The sequence below is a fragment of the Blennius ocellaris genome, assembly GCF_963422515.1.
Source record: "Blennius ocellaris genome assembly, chromosome: 4".
NCBI classification, from domain to species: domain Eukaryota; kingdom Metazoa; phylum Chordata; class Actinopteri; order Blenniiformes; family Blenniidae; genus Blennius; species Blennius ocellaris.
In genome coordinates, this window is record NC_137653.1 from 4839993 (window position 1) to 4856450 (window position 16458).

At 43.1% G+C, this 16458-nt stretch overlaps 2 protein-coding genes across 5 annotated transcripts; one reads left to right on the forward strand and one right to left on the reverse strand.

The window, feature by feature from the left end:
* Nucleotides 1-232: 232 nt before the first annotated feature.
* Nucleotides 233-5946, reverse strand: cUnh6orf89 (chromosome Un C6orf89 homolog). 4 transcript variants are annotated; one of them, XM_080495510.1, is made up of 8 exons: nt 5809-5946; nt 3928-4173; nt 3571-3736; nt 3274-3422; nt 3005-3156; nt 2667-2802; nt 2415-2538; nt 233-1920 (listed from the first exon to the last, which is right to left on the reverse strand). In XM_080495510.1, exons 2-8 carry the CDS (start codon nt 4114-4116, stop codon nt 1838-1840), a joined length of 999 nt encoding a protein of 332 aa, XP_080351636.1. In that variant the 5' UTR covers nt 4117-4173; nt 5809-5946; the 3' UTR covers nt 233-1837. The 4 variants fall into 4 exon arrangements, with proteins under 4 accessions (XP_080351636.1, XP_080351633.1, XP_080351635.1 ...); XM_080495507.1 differs by having other exon boundaries at nt 3274-3440; XM_080495509.1 differs by having other exon boundaries at nt 3274-3440; nt 5899-5938.
* A 2066-nt stretch (nt 5947-8012) lies between these two features.
* Nucleotides 8013-16208, forward strand: nfs1 (NFS1 cysteine desulfurase). The gene is made up of 13 exons (XM_080495494.1): nt 8013-8369; nt 9358-9434; nt 9540-9656; nt 10467-10550; nt 10853-11005; nt 11168-11261; nt 11414-11548; nt 11728-11885; nt 12250-12355; nt 12904-12985; nt 13064-13147; nt 13719-13808; nt 14408-16208. The coding sequence occupies exons 1-13, from the start codon at nt 8264-8266 to the stop codon at nt 14469-14471; spliced, it is 1350 nt and encodes a 449-aa protein (XP_080351620.1). The 5' UTR covers nt 8013-8263; the 3' UTR covers nt 14472-16208.
* Nucleotides 16209-16458: the final 250 nt, after the last annotated feature.

Here is a 16458-nt window from a genome sequence, read left to right on the forward strand (position 1 = left end):
TCAGAAGCTGTGAAATTGTTACATTATTACATCATTACTGTATTTACTGACTTTTTACTTGTACTCCCTACATTTTAACACAAACATCTACTTTCTTATTAAATTTGTCTCATTACGACTTTCCCAAAGCAGAGACGTTGAATCGGGGCTTTGACTTTTTACTAATATCCCTTTTATTTCCCCGGAACCATCTGCGACTCTACTGAAAAAGAAATTGGAGGCAGAATACATGTCAAGTTATATTTCTTTTTATTTCATAAAACTATTACATCTCTAATGCAACGCGACCCCCTGATCTCGTCTCGGCCGTGAAGCGAAATCAGTGGATTTTTGTGGGACACTTGAGACAAAGATCGGGGAATTTTACCTTTTGATACACGGAGACTGATTTGACAAGCGTTGTTAACTTTGGCAACCTGACCCAACGCCACTCTTTTAAGACGTTAAGAACCCCTGATTTGCGCTGCTCTTCCCGGAAAAATATACACACCTGATCGTTAAAAATTAATCTCTGAACATACACACAATCACAACAATAAATAACGAGGCTAAAATTAAGAGAAGCAGCTTTTGTTTGGTGGGAGTTGAGAACTAGTTTACTCCACAGATCCCGGCCTCCGTGTGTGGAGGAAACTCCTCGGGAGAAAACACAACTTTTTAAAAAGTACAGCAGCAACATCCTAAACAACTTAACTGAGCTCTTCCGACAGTTAAAATCGTTTGTTACAACGCTGCTTTTGAACGTCGTGGTTCCGTTCCTTTGGGGGTTTGGGGCTTGTTAAGCAGGAGCATGAAGTCCGACTGAAGACGAGCAGTAATGTGCAAAAGTTGAGGATTAAAAACCAAAAAAAAAACAAACATCCAGTCATAAAACCTGCTCATCTGATTGAGATTAAATGCAATAATCCTTTGTGACGTGGACTCGTGGCATTAAACCTACATGATCCCACTTTTCTAGACCGTTTCTGTGTTTTTATTTTTATTTTTCCCCCCGAACTGCAGCAGCAAAGAACCACGTTCCCTCGTTTAGACTAGACGACGATGTAAGAGAATCGACGCATTCTTGTTATGACCAGTTGTGCTTTTCGTTTGCGAGATGCAACAGACCTGTAGACAAACCTCCGACGCCTCCTCGGTACCGATTTCTATCGGTCAGAAGTGATTTGAATGAGATTGCGGCTGCAGCTCTTAGCTGCCTCCTAACCTCAGAGGAGGGAGAGAAGACGCTCACGGGAATTGATTATTACGATGCCAAAACGTAACGTAATTACACTCTTCTCGTGGAAAACCTTTGCACGGTACTGTGAAGCACATTAGAGCTCATTTTATAATAGATTTTCATTCAAACTGTCTCACTTTGTCAAAAAACAAAAAATTTAGCTTTTTTTCCACTCCGACCGGAGCAAAAGCAGCAGCAGAGCCACAATTAAGCCACTGAACGTGTTGCACATGTATGAAGGTCTGAGGGACGTGGAAACAACCGTCTAACGGAGCAAAACTTCATCAACGACACTTTTAATTGCTGGAGGTCTTCATAAAGCTATGGCACAGGTATATCTAGAACACGTGCAGTTATTCACACACGGATCCACCCACTGGCTTTTTTTTTTTTTCTTCAAAGTGACGTCATGGTTGCAGAATTTTTCAGTGCTCTGGGGGAGACGGGAGGCTGGAGGGCGTCGTTATAAGGCATCAGTGGGCGGAGCCACAGGAAGGCGGTCCAGCTCTTGCACCTTCCTCCCTCCTTCCTCCTCCTCCTCCTTCCTCCTCCTCCTTCCTCCTCCTCCTCCTCCTCCCCCACATCCAGTCCTGGACTCTGCCTCGCTCCGCCGGAGCGTTAAAAGGCCGACCCGTCGCAGATGATGTTCTGGCCGCGGCCGGGGAAGAGCTCCATCTGCCAGTACCGGGGGTCAGCGTACACTGCAGAGGTCAAAGGTCAGAGGGGATTACAATTACCACGGCACAACTAAAATGTTGGGAGAGCAGAAACATGCTCTTAAATATTTTATGGCCTCACAAATTCAAATCTTGTGCAGAAAGTATTACATCAAAGTGATTTATATACAAATTTATATTAAGTATAAGTGATGCAAAAATGTATTCTGCATTGTAGATCAGAGGTTTTGTCTGATGGTCGATTAGAGTCGTGCAATTTTGTTTTCAAATTATTCAGAATTATGTCTGAATACAAAAAGCTGTGGTAATCTTGCTGAGCTTTGTTCTTCATAATAAAGGCATTTTGGGAAATAAGTAAAAGGGAAAATACATTGACCATCTATTGTTGATAACCATCATTTTAGTGATATTTGGATTCCCTATGTTGCCGACAGTATTTACAGTCTCCTGTGAGGATATTCTGCTCAGAATCCTACAGTCCCAGTTTAATGATATACTTGAGGTGCAGCAGACGTTACCCATGTCTCCTGGTGTGAGCCACAGGTTGAAGGAGCTGCAGTGTTTCTGGCAGCGTTGAACCGGCAGCACCCGGACCGTTGGCAGCCCCTCGCCCACCACTAGCCAGCCCAAGACCCCGACGCCCTGAAACAAAGACGATGCAGAACCTGAGCCTGAGTCGGTTTGTTGTGTGTGTGTGGGGGGGAAAAAATAAAAGTAAGTCGGCATTAATAACATTTTTGCCTGCCGTCTTCAGCGGCCTGTGGGCTCACCTTGCTCTGGGAGTTTGTGCTGTGAGTGACGAGGCAGCGCTGCAGGATGGTCCCAGCGCTGTCCAGCAGGGGGCAGAGCTCAGCCTTGGGGAAGAGCCACCGTAACACTTTCTCCCTGGTCCCAGAGCTGAACCTCCTGTGAAAGACAACCCAGTGGATTATTATCGTCACGAAGCTGCAGGTCGTCATCGGCCTGTTTGCGCACTCCTCCTGGGATGGGAAGCTGAAGGAAGCTCCCTGAAGAGAAGGAACTGTAACTGAAGGTCCAAGGCACTTCTGGTCGAAATGAGACGATTTTTAATAAGTGACTGAAATATAAAGGGAGCGGAAGTGCGCACCAGAGCAGCGTGAAGTTGGCGGGTCCCTGAGGCAGGCCCAGGTTGTTGTCTTGCAGTCCGTCGTCGTCCTCGAGCAGGATGGACATGGAGGCGGAGTGAGCCAGGTAGAGCTCCTCCAGCTGCTGCCGCTGGACGCTGAGCGACTCCCCGCCCTGCGGAGCAAACAGCGGGAGGCTTGTAGAGGCGACTTTCAATGATGACAACGTCGGGATCCGTGGAAGAGGAAGCAAAAGGCTCAGAATCACACGCGACGAGATTCGACCTCTCACCTTCAGCAGGACGAGCTGCGGCCCCCGGCGCAGAGTCACCGTCCCCCGGAGGCTCTCGGGGACCTCCAGCACCGAGGAGATCTCTGCACAGCCCGAACAGTTCACCAAACTCTGCCTGAGAGAGCCGGCGCTCCACCACTCGTGGAAACCTGGAGCAGGGGGAAAATCTGAATAGAAATCATGTCCAAATGAATTGAAAACTGAATGTTTGTACTTGACAGAGGAACCAGCACTCCCCCCCCCCCCCCCCCCCCCTATATTTCTTTGCATTCTAAGCATTGCAGTCTTGTCGCACACCTTGCAGGTTGTACTTCTTGGCGATGGGCAGCGAGAGCAGACGGACGTGGCTGAGAGGAGACGACCAGTTGTAGGAGCCCAGCTTGACCAGGCCCAGCTGGGGGGCATTTTGAGGGTAGGTGAAGGCCAGCACCACCACCAGCAGGAAACCCACGGCCACCACAAACTGCAAAAACAACAAAAAACCAACCAGGACAAATATTGAAGACGGCTCCATCTCTCGGGACACATTCAACACAGACACACTTCAACTTCAACAGCAAAGTAGCAACAATAAAATCACATTATTAAATGTTCACACACGAAGATCTTAGGCGGTGACTGAAGGCGTCTCGTACGGATCTGAAGGCGTCTGACCTTGACGGTGGCTCTCAGGATGGGGAACTGCGGGGGCTCTCTCCTGGGCTCGTTGGTCTCCAGGACCTGCTTGATGAACCTCTCGATCTCCCTCTCCGACATGCCGTAGCGGTAGCCCGACTGGCGGAGGATGTCGATGCTCTCCGACAGCTTGTCGTAGATGCACGGCTCGCTCGTCGTCGTCCCCATGGCGACCCGCCGGTCAAACGCGTTGATCTCCGGCTGGTTTCGGGAGCATGGTGCCGCCTGGGATTTCGTTCGAGGTGTGAACAAACACGGGTACGTTTTGAGAATTTGTATCAGCGTTTGTTGATATTTTTGGCATTTACTCTGCAGCACTGCACACAGGCGAAGGAAGGAAATGTACATTTCTTTAGAAATTCTCCAGTATGAAAAGTCGGGCAATAGAAATGTAAATGAACTAAAAAATGTTCTCAATACTTCTCATTTCTTTGTATTTGTTAACCAATATTAAAGCCAAAGACCTGTTACCCCTCAAATGAGGTCTGGATCAAATGAATAATTAAATTAATTACTACATGGTGCCAAAGAGGGATTGCTGCAAAATTAGAGATGTAATTTTAACATTTAATGCATTACAACGTTTTTATTTTAAAGAACCGGCTCATGCACTACTTTGAATTATGACTTATATTGCTTATTTCAATGATCGAGGAATATTGAACTGAAAAACAAGAAAAACACATTTCCTAACTGAAAGAAATTGGGTGAACCACCATCCCACATGATTAACAGATGAGTAAATCATATATGAATACATGTGTGGCTTTAGTGGAGTTGCATATTTTGCTTTCAACGGTTTTACTCATGTCTTTCATATATTTGTTGCACCGAGTGGGAAACTTCTGAGGAGTATCATTGGGTTTTGACAGCTCCTTCAAAACATAATCATTTATAAATGAGCATTTTTTTTCTTACTATTTCTGTTTCAGTGAGCAACAATTCCAAAACATCCCTTTTCTTAAGGTGACAAATTTCCTGTGATTACTGGATTGTTAACGTTTTTCTTAGGATATACAAATTTGATCTCATCCAGAGATTTTTTTTTTTAAAGTTTCCAAAGTGTTTTAGTTCCACAGAAATGGCATATTACTGTTTATTTAAAGCAACTTAAAAAATAAACAACTGACTTGATGTATTTCAAAGCAAAGTATATGAACATTTGAAGGTTTTCGTTTTTCTTTAAAACAAATGCTGGAAGCTTTTGGTGATTGTTTTGACCCATTTTAGTCCAGGACATTCAACCTCATTTTCGATGACCATAAGTTTAAATGATGTCGGATACATTTCACATTCATGATAAATCTGTCAGGGTTCTGCTATCCAGTCCTGGATTATTCTTGCAATCTATGATTGGGATGTCTCTCTGGTGTAATAATCCAGATTCAAACTGCAGCAGGAGTGTAAAAGTTCATCCAGCAGCAGGAAACCAGCCTCAGTGACAGCACAGCCCTGTTGTTATGACCTTGGCAGCTACACTGTTACTCTCAAGTCCTTCGTGTCAAACCGATGGCCTGCCACACCTGCTATGCTGATATCTGCTATTTTCTGGCAGCAGACTTGGAGAAATTTAGTTTTTTAAATCACCCAGAGAAAATAAAAGCTTGAAGCAGAAACTCCGAATTTAAACCTGTCAAACACGCAACGCAAAACAGCACGACGACACGACGTCAGCTCTTCCGACCATCAGCCAAATGTGCAGCGAAGGCAGTTTATTCACACAGTCCTATGTGATGCAGGTTAAAAATAGAGAGTTTAAGAGATCGAAATCACTTGACAGGTTAGCTCGTCTGTTAGCTTAGTATAAACTTCAGATTTCGGGCTGGAAAACGCTGTACAGAAACGAGCTAAAGTCCTCACCTCACAGTGAGATCCTCCACCGCAAAATAAACCCTCTCATGTCTCGCGTCGTTAAATAAATGTGTTTTTATGTTTGTTTTTTTTACACACCGACTCACAGAACTAAGCTAATCAACATAGCTGCTCCACACGGACTCTTCTTCTTCGGGTTTATTTCAGGTTGTCAAATAGCGGATTACGTAATTAGCGCCACTTGCTGGGTATCCTTGGAACTGCAACGGAGTCATAACTCCCATATTGTTTTTGTCTCGATGAAGTTTTACGGTTTGTTTGTTTTTTTACTTTAGTTTTTAAATTGATTTTCTTTATAAATAAAACGACATGAATTTAATTTATATACACTACAAAATCACAATAATGTTCTAAGGAAAAACACAATCAAATTGTTGTCTTGAAGCTTTTTGAATTGCTATAAAATAGAATTGAATACAATACCCTTCATTATCATTATACAGTGTGCAATGAGACAGGAGTGTTCCTCTTCTCACAGTGCAATCCAAGAAAGTATAGTGCAATATTGCATATAGCGTCCCAGTTTTTTCACAGTATGGTTTGTGTTGTTTGTAATGTGCAGAATGTGTGTGAATCAGTGAATGTGTGAATTCAGGGTGTTTATGGCTCTGTAAATGAAACTGTTTTTGAGTCTGTTTCTTTTCTTTGATACACCTGTATTTGCCACCGGAAGACAAGAGGTCAAACAGGTGGAGACCAGAGTGTGAGCTGTCCTTGGTGAGGTTGTGTGGTCTGCTGAGACACCGGGAGGTGTAAATGTCCATCAGGGAGGGATGACGGCAGTCAAAAGTCCCCTGTGCTGCTGTGATCTTCGTCTGTGTCCTCCTCCTCAGTGCTACTCCCATACCAAACTGTGACGTAGTGTGTCAGCAGGTGCTGGACGGTGGTAGAAAGTCAGCAGCAGTGTAGTGGACAGGCTGTTCTTCCCGAGGACAATCAGGAAGTGCACTCTCTGCTGAGCTTTCTTGGTGACAGTGGTGACATCATATGACTTATCTAACTGGTGTCGCTTCACAAATAGTCATCCAATTTTCTTAACCTTGCATAAGACTCTCATTACTGGGAAGGTGTTTGGAATTTCATATCCTCAAATGGTTTTTAGAATCATATTGTTTACAGTTTTCCAAAGTGGCACCACTCCACACTTCCTCCAACAGTGTTGTTGAGCACACAGTTGTTTACTTTTTAGTTATGGTGTTATAAAATAAATCGAGACAAAGTTTTCCAGCAATATTCTATGACATTTGTTTAAAAATTAAAAAAGGATATAATTGCTTACACAATTTCTCCTGATATTTAAAAAAAATCATATCTATCTATCTATCTATCTATCTAGTGTGTGTGTGTGGGGGGGGGAGCATTAGTGTAATACATGCCTAACATATGTAACATGGGTGCAGAAACGTGGAGATGAACTTGACCGAAAATACTGTTTTGTAAACCTCTATCCCGCCAATCAGAGATGGGACCTAGGTTTCAGGCCCCGCCCCATATTGGACCAAAATAACGTGAATTGGCCAATCAGAAGCCAAAAGACTCAGAAGAAGTCCCGACTCCCTGCTTCCGCCTCTTGTGCAACAGTGAAACAGCGTCGACTCTGCACACACGGAGACGCACAGCGCGTCAAGCTGGGCAAAGTTACAACAGGATGCACTGCTGGGGGACTGTATCTGGAACATAAAATTTTAACCACCTTCTCTTTAATTCCTCATGTAACAAACAAAATGGAGACAACCCAATAGAATAGATGGAATAGAAATACTTTACTTATCTCAGAGATAAATTCTTCACAGTGTTGCTTCACACAGAATAGAATAAGATAAATAAATCAAAGTTAAATTATCAAAAATAAGACAGAATAACAATTAAGTCATATTACATATGTGTGATGCTTCACAGTGATTATATGAGTATGGAAAAAAATATAAATGACAGGAAAGACAGTATTTTCAAGAAGAGTTATAGTCTGATGGCCACAGGAAGGAAGGATCTTGTGACTCTGTAGAGCACTTTAGTGGGATCTTTGCTCCTTGCTACGAAGGCAGGCACAAGAATACATTTTGGGGTATTTGATAAAGTATTGCTAGCTGTGTCTTAATTTGGAAACACATTTCATTTATTTTAATTTATTATTATAAATGTCATTGCAACGGGGATCCTTTGTTTTGAAAGTCCACACCGGAAGCTTCCGTTCCTGTGAAGTCGTACTTGACTGTCCGCTGCCTGGATAAAAGTGACAGGCGGCAACATTGCGGGGATCAAAAACGTTACTTCATCGCTAAGTTCTGGGTTTAATTCGTGCTTTTCCTCCATATTTGTTACCCTGAACCTGCGGGTGAAGCTGCCCCGGGTCGGCTCACGTCGCTCGTTTGTTTGCGCTCGACGGGTCGCTGTTGTTGACGGAGGTCAGCGGTTCTCCAGCTGAAGCCCGTCCGCCGACCAGATGCTCTCCCCGGGCAGGACCGTCTCCTCGCGGCTGCTGAGGCCGTCCTCGTGGTTCCCCGTCCGGCTGGGCTGCGAGCGGACAGCCGCCAGCGCTCCACGTAAAGGTAACCGCGAGACCGGAGCCGACAGGTCCGCACACCCGCTAGCAGCACGGAGCTAATCCCAAAGTGACGCAGTATAATGTGGAAACTTTTTTTTTTAACACGCAGTGGAAACATGTTTAATAATGACGTGATTGATCACAAAAACAATCAATACCCATTGATAAGCCTCCTAAATAGGCCAACTGAAACAATAAAACCGACAGAATATCAATACTTAACAAATATGACAAGTAAACAAAGTTTATCGTCAGGAATGTGAAACAAACAGAACTAATTTTGAGATGCATTAAGACTGTTGTTAAGAAACAAGACGTTTAAAGGAGAAATAAAAGTATGGACGATCAATATAAGCATCTAAAACAAGCAGTCTATGATATTAAAGAAGCTGGGAAATCATTTTTTTTACTTTGAAGTTATATTGTTTTAAGAGGCAAGCAAAATTGTAAACTTTCTAATTCAAGATTAAATTAATTCTAGTTCTTTCCCCAAGCATGCGCAGTACATTATTTCAGTCTTTCGACATGCCTGTTAAAAAATACAACCCAAAAAAGGAAAAAACGGTAATAAAGAAGATTGATGGGAATGTTGGCTTTTTCAATATTAAACAAATAGAAGTATGTTCTGCGGAAGTGCACTCTCGGTTATTTATTTGTTACTAGATTAAATAAGTCTACTCTACTGCCCAGACTGGGTTGTTATGAATGAGACTCCATCAGGTGACCCTTCTGTGACCCAGGGTGTGATGAAGCACTGAGGAAACCCACCAGAATGACTGTCATTGTTCGCTGGGCTCCGGCAGGTCTCGCGGGGAAAAGGGATGTTTAGTTTTCTCAGTCAATCATTAAATGTTTGCACATCTGTGGCGCTTGGAATTTTTACAAATGTAGTTAATAAAGCTGTGAAGTTACCTAATGTGTGGTCTAAAATAACCAAAAAAAAGAGATAAAAAAGTAGTTTCGATCCTGAGGGAATGTTGTTTGTCCCGCAGAGTTGATCAAGAAGCATGAACTGGAGAAAGACGAGCTTCGCCCGCTCTACATGGACTTCCAGGCAACCACACCCATGGTACCATTTACTCCCCCATGTTGTCATGGTTACTGGCTGCGCTGATGTCACAGTCGGAGCGGTAAAAACTCACCTGAAGTTTAATGTATGCGTGTGTGTGTTTAGGACCCCCGGGTGCTGGATGCCATGTTGCCATTCCAGGTGAATTATTACGGTAACCCTCACTCCAGGACACACGCCTACGGCTGGGAGAGCGAGAGCGCCATGGAGACCGCCAGGAAGGTAGAGAGAGGGGGGGGGGGGATAAATCTATATTTCTTGTACCCAACGTGTACTCTGGTCCCCTGTTGCGTCATTTCAGGGTGTCGTTTCAATCTGAACAAAAAATATTTCTGACGTATTTGCTCAGAGAAGGATATGAAAACTGCTGCAGCTCGTGTTGTTTGCCTCAAATCGATGTCATTTAACAGAAAGTTAATCTAAACATACCTTTTTCAATGTTAAAACTAAGTTGAATGGATCTTTTTTTTGATTTACTGCATGAGCAGTGTCAGAGTTTTCCATGAAGTGATCCTTTCACTTGTTTTGTCTCAAGTTTCTTTTTTTTTTTAATTAGGAAACACCTTGAGCTGATTTGATGTAGTTTTGAGTATGTGCAGATATTCTGTATTTGAACATGTGAAGCTTAAGATATAGAGCCATGGGTTTTTCACAAAAAGGACAAAAATTTAGATTTTTTTTCATCTGGATGTGGTTGTTTTAGAAGAATTCTCCCTGTAATGTGACTGACTTCAATCAAACAGTGAAAATTATTACTTTTTGTTGCACCACTTCAGTGTGTAACAAATGTGTAAAAAATAATGATGATTTTATATTGCACTTTTAAAAAACATAGTTATATTTTTCAGTAAAAATATTATGAACCAATAAATTATAGCCATCGTGATAAAATTGTGTTTTTAGAAGAGATTTAAAATAAATAAGATTTTGAGCCTGAATAATAAGGACTCGTCACCCGCTGGGACTTTTGTCTCCGCTAAAAGACCGATCCGAACACGGTTACCGACCGAGTTGTCGTCTCTCTCCGAGCAGCAGGTGGCTGACCTCATCGGTGCCGATCCCAGAGAAATCATTTTCACGAGCGGCGCCACAGAGTCCAACAACATGGCCATCAAGGTAAACGCTCCGCTTTCCTCCTCTTCATCGCACAGACACACCTTCCTGTCGCCACATCTGGGGCGGCGAGATCGTCTTCTTTTCTCACACAGTAGATTTACATGTTGTAGTTTTGTTTTCCTCCCATCAATAGGGAATCAGAAAGATTGATAATTTTTTTGCTTTAATCATCTTTTGAACAACATGCGTGAAGTTTTTAGACTCGTTTCATCACTTGGTGAATGTTGTGGGATGGGACCCAAAGAAATCCCGTGGCCAGAAACAAATAACGACAACACAACTTGCCCCCCCCTCTCCTGCAGGGAGTGGCCAGGTTCTACCAGGCCAAGAAGCGTCACGTGATCACCACGCAGACCGAACACAAGTGTGTCCTGGACTCCTGCCGAATTCTGGAGTCTGAAGGCTTCAGCGTCACCTACCTGCCTGTCCAGCAGAACGGACTGGTGGACCTGGAGGTACATGCAAGCACTGACATGCTGCACACACACACACACACACACACACACACACACACACACACACACACACACACACACACACACACACACACACACACACACACACACAGAGGTGACTGTTTGTATATATATATTTAAATGTTCTGTGCATCTGTCCAGCTGTTGGAGGCGTCCATGCGTCCCGACACCGCTCTGGTGTCGGTGATGACGGTCAACAATGAGATCGGAGTCACGCAGCCCATCAAAGATATCGGTAAGTAAAACATCAGGTGTCGTAAGGAGCTTCAATCTACACCAACATTAGTTAGTTACTCAGAATAAGTCGGATCAAAGTGTCACACGGACCAAAGCAATTCATTGTGTTTTTGTTTTTTTGTTTTTTTATTTTTAACGTTGTGTTCGCAGGTCGGATATGTCGCTCCAAGGGAGTCTTCCTTCACACTGACGCTGCTCAGGCGGTTGGAAAGATTCCCATCAACGTCACCGACTGGAAGATTGACCTGATGTCCATCAGCGGTCACAAGGTCTACGGACCAAAAGGTTAGCTTTAGCGCTTTACAGCGACGCTAATTTATTATTACGACATGGGTGGGGGGGTGGAAAAAGAAGATTGATGATAGGAAAAACAAAGAAAGTCGGTAGAGAACGTGAAGGAAAATCTCGTCCGTCATTGAAATTTGTATCAATAAAACTTAACGATTTATCGTGTGTGTGTGCAGGTGTGGGCGCCCTGTATGTGCGTCGCCGGCCTCGCGTGCGTCTGGAGCCGCTGCAGAACGGAGGCGGGCAGGAACGGGGGCTGCGCTCCGGCACCGTCCCGACGCCGCTGGCCGTCGGGCTGGGAGCCGCCTGCCACATCGCACAGCAGGAGCTCGAGGTTCAACGAGAAAACACACACATGGATTCACCTGCAACAAAGACTCCAGGTGTCCCCGTGCTTACTGTGTGTGTGTGTGTGTGTGTGTGTGTGTGTGTGTGTGTGTGTGTGTGTGTGTGTGTGTGTGTGTGTGTGTGTGTGTGTGTGTGTGTGTGTGTGTGTGTGTGTGTGTGTGTGTGTGTGTGTGTGTGTGTGTGTGTGTGTGTGCGTGCGTGCGTGCGTGCGTGCGTGCGTGCGTGCGTGCGTGCGTGCGTGCGTGCGTGCGTGCGTGCGTGCGTGCGTGCGTGCGTGCGTGCGTGCGTGCGTGCGTGCGTGCGTGCGTGCGTGCGTGCGTGCGTGTGCGTGCGTGTGCGTGCGTGTGCAGTATGACCACCAGAGAGTGTCCATGCTGGCCAATCGACTGGTTCAGAAGATCGTCTCGGAGATTCCCGACGTCATCATGAATGGAGATCCACAACAACGCTACCCGGGTGAATATTGATTAACGACCGAGCGCGTCGTTCTCCGCTCCCGTAGTTGAAGCTGAGGTCTGGAAGTTTGCCAACGTATCCTCACGTGTGCTGTTCTAAACCATGCGAGTGTTCTAAATAGATACAAAGAGTACTGGACGTTGGTACTTTCTGTACAACGACTGTTGCATTGATTAAATTGTATACGGTTATGATGACGAATTGAAAAGGACCGAAATTTCAAAGCACTCATTAAAAAAAAAAAAAAAAAAAGTTTTAGCAGCAATTCAATTCACCTGAATTTTTCAGTAGAAAACGTATTGACCCCCCCCCCAAAATAAAAACATTTCGATTTTGTAAATGAAGATAATTTATTTTATTTTATTTATTTATTTATTTATTTTTTAAATGAAGATAATTTATGAAGCAGCAAAGTAATTTACATGGTGTGAAAATATGAGTTATGGTTCTTGATCAAAAAAAAAAAAATACACAATATGTTACGAGCATTTTTCATTTGTTCATTTGTGTGTCTGAGTAAATCAGTAAATCCTGTTGTTTGTTTTCAGGCTGCGTCAACCTTTCCTTCGCCTACGTGGAGGGAGAGAGTCTGCTGATGGCACTGAAAGACGTCGCTCTGTCATCTGGCAGGTCGGTGGCAAACACGAACCGAAATGAGTGCTTTTTGTCACTTTTAAAGATGAATTAATATTTTGTGTATGTGTGCAGTGCGTGCACGTCGGCGTCTCTGGAGCCGTCCTATGTGCTCAGAGCCATCGGAGCAGACGAGGATCTGGCTCACTCTTCCATCAGGTACAAACCGTTTTGTTTTTTTTTAATCTGATTATAGTTTAGCCAATAATCGCTTCCGTAGCAATATTTAATCTGTTGGCTTTAGGTTTAACCTTTCTTGTATATTCAGTCCTTTAATGGAGCGTCATGATGAACCTGCTAATAATCCTCACTCTTGTTAATCGGAATTAAAATTAAGTCTCATTTTATCGACGGATTAGGCGTCCCGTGTCATTCAGATTTTATATACCGTGTAGATCGAAGCATTTTCATTACATGGGCACATACGTACGAAATGTTTCTTAAGAGAACACTACACCCGTGTATTGATGACATTTATTTATTCAAGAATTCTTATCTAGTGTGTACGCGTGTTTATGGTATTTATAATGTGTCTTGCCATTAAAAAAAAAAAAAAAAAAATGTAGAAAAAAATAATTTAAATGAACCTGAAGTCGCATCCATGACAAACGATTAACTTGTTTTATTTGTAGCTATGATTCTCACTGTTGTTGGTTATTTGTGCGTCTTACGTTTTCTCACGTCGGGACTTTTCTCACCAATGCAGTTTCTGTATTTGTGTCGCTCTAAGGTTCGGTATCGGCAGATTCACCACAGAAGAAGAAATCGACTACACGGCAGAGAAATGCATCCATCAGGTCCGCAGACTCCGAGAGATGAGGTGAGCCCACTTTTGAGATCTTTGAACAAAAATAACGTGTTTTGCCGGAGGTCAGAAAGACTTTTTAAGAAAGAAAAAAAAAAGAACTAAATTATTTTGGAGGCTACCTTTTATGTCCATCTCTACTTCTCTTCACAAGTCGACTGTCCCTCACAGGGCAAACAAAGGTAACGTTACAGAAATCATCCAGAGACATTAGTTGTCCTTTTCTTCCAGAGATTCTGATTGGCTATCATGGCTTCATGCTTGTTGTTACACTGCCCCCTACAGGTTTGGCATGCTCATAGCAGCTCTGAACCATGTGTATATGCTGATCTGTGTAAATTAAGATTGTTTTCTTAAATGTAGAGGGGGATGTATCTGTTTTTGTTAATACCCGGGTATGTGTAAATGCGGCTTTAGTATTTATTATGGGTATTAGAAAGTGGATCAGCAGCACATTTCCACTCCTTTTATAATCACTAGCATATAGACCCATTTGATTGCAAATGGACGTCAAACACACACTGCTGTCCGAATTAGGTTTTTTTTTTTATTGTGTTGGCCTTGTTGTCTGTATTAGCCTGTAAAATCTGTCTGTCTCTGTCTCTGTCTCTCAGTCCTCTGTGGGAGATGGTTCAGGAGGGCATCGATCTGAAGAGCATCAAGTGGACGCAGCACTAGACTTCCTCCACCACTTGTCATCTTCCAGCCTGTAAATGACGGCAGCAGCGGCAGTCTCCAAAAGGAAATCTCGGATCGGACCTGCTTTTTATTCCCGTACACAAACACGCACAAACTTCCTGTCTGACTTGAAGTCCGTTTTTCGCTGTACGTCTTTGTAGAAGCTCCTCTGGTTAATTTGACCCGGAGACGTTTCCCTTTGGGGAGTCGGAACAACACACCACAATCCCTGCTTATCGTGCATCAGCCAGCTTCTGTTGCTTCTGTATATTTACGAAGGAGTCGTCAGAGGTTGCGATGCCCCTGTGGGATTTTTATTTTATATTATTTTTGTTAAGCTGAGGTGTAATTTAATAAACGGTGGGGAACCACTGACAGTCAATTTGGAGCTCTGACGAACATAAACCTGACATAATATTCATGACGGAGCTACGAGGATTTAAAGAGCCACATTACACCAGCTGCTGCTCCGTGTTACATATGCGCACACATCTGAACGACGGATATAAAGTTTTCTGTGATCTTACTTAAACTGAGAAAACTTTGCTTTCTTTGTACGCCGGGCGTCCTGATGACTGGTGGTGTGGGGCTGGAAAACGGCGGGTTCATTAAACTCTTTCGCTCAGCTCTTGAGTCTTCATGCAAAGCAGGAGTTCCTAATTAAAACCAGCCACATACAAAATAGTCACATAGTGCAATATACCAGGCATAAAAGATGTGAAAAGTTCATATTTATACTTACTGAGTCCCGGATAAGCGGCAGATGATGGATGGATGGATGGACTTACTGAGTCAGATTGCAGTATGTGTCACTCATTTGACACTATAAATGGCATGTGTTGAGGATGAGTAGGCTGTTATTATCTTTACTGTTATAAATAATATCGTTACTGAAATTACTTAAAAGTAATCTCTCTGGATGAGACGAGCGGAATCAGTGATAAGATTATAGAGCTCATAGGAAACAAAATATGTGCCACAGGTCAGAAAGTAAAAAATAAAAAATCAAGAATTTCAAAAGGTTTTCAGAAAACTGATAAAGGCGTCTTCTTATAAAAGATGTTGAGTTTCTGCAGCTCTAAATGAGTTCAGACCATCACCATGAGACATAAAAAGGAAGTTAAATGTGCCTAATGTTATATTAAATCCAAACACGGCGGCCTAAACCAATAATGAAACTTTGAGCCGTAGCCACTGAACCATCCCAGTGCTAAAAAATAAAAATAAAAATAAAGCGCAAAGCCGGAGCTGTTTCAGGAGGTTGGAGACTAAAACAAACAGCAGCAGTTCTGAATTCACAGCGTCAAGGATTCCCTTGATATTTGTTAGTTTGTCTTTTCCTTCATCTCCATTCTCACATTAACATCCTAACAGCATGCCAGTATCACATCAGTCATTAGTGAATTATGAAACGACGTGAGCAGCAGCAGTGTGATCAATGTTTGAATGCAGTGCACTGTGAAACCAATATAAAAGCCATAGTTCAGTCGTTGGTCACAAACATCTCAGAGTGTTGGAAGATGTGTGTGACGATCTCAAAGGTCTGAGCACAATTTACACAGTTATTAAAATATGAAACTACACAGAATGTCAGTTGATTTAGGAAAAAGTCTTGCATTAATGTAGACTGAACCTCTGACCATCTTATGCATATTTACCATTTAATCTCCAGCTTCCATTGTCTTCTGCTGTTACCCTTTGATTCAATGTTCAATAAAGTCGCTGCTGAATATGCAATCTACTTTTGTTGTATTTTTATTTGAGTGTCTTCCAATAGGAAGTTTAAATTGACATTTCCAGTTTTGTATACAGCGACCCTGCAGCATTTCTCGCTGGTATACAATGTCTATCAATGCATTTCTGACTGACATGGGACATGTTGACTGTTTGTCATCACGTGGCTCCTAGTAGATTTATTGTTGAAATGCATGTTTGGTGTTTCATGACCTTTTCAAAACGGCACAGATGGAGGCTTGTAGAACCAGCA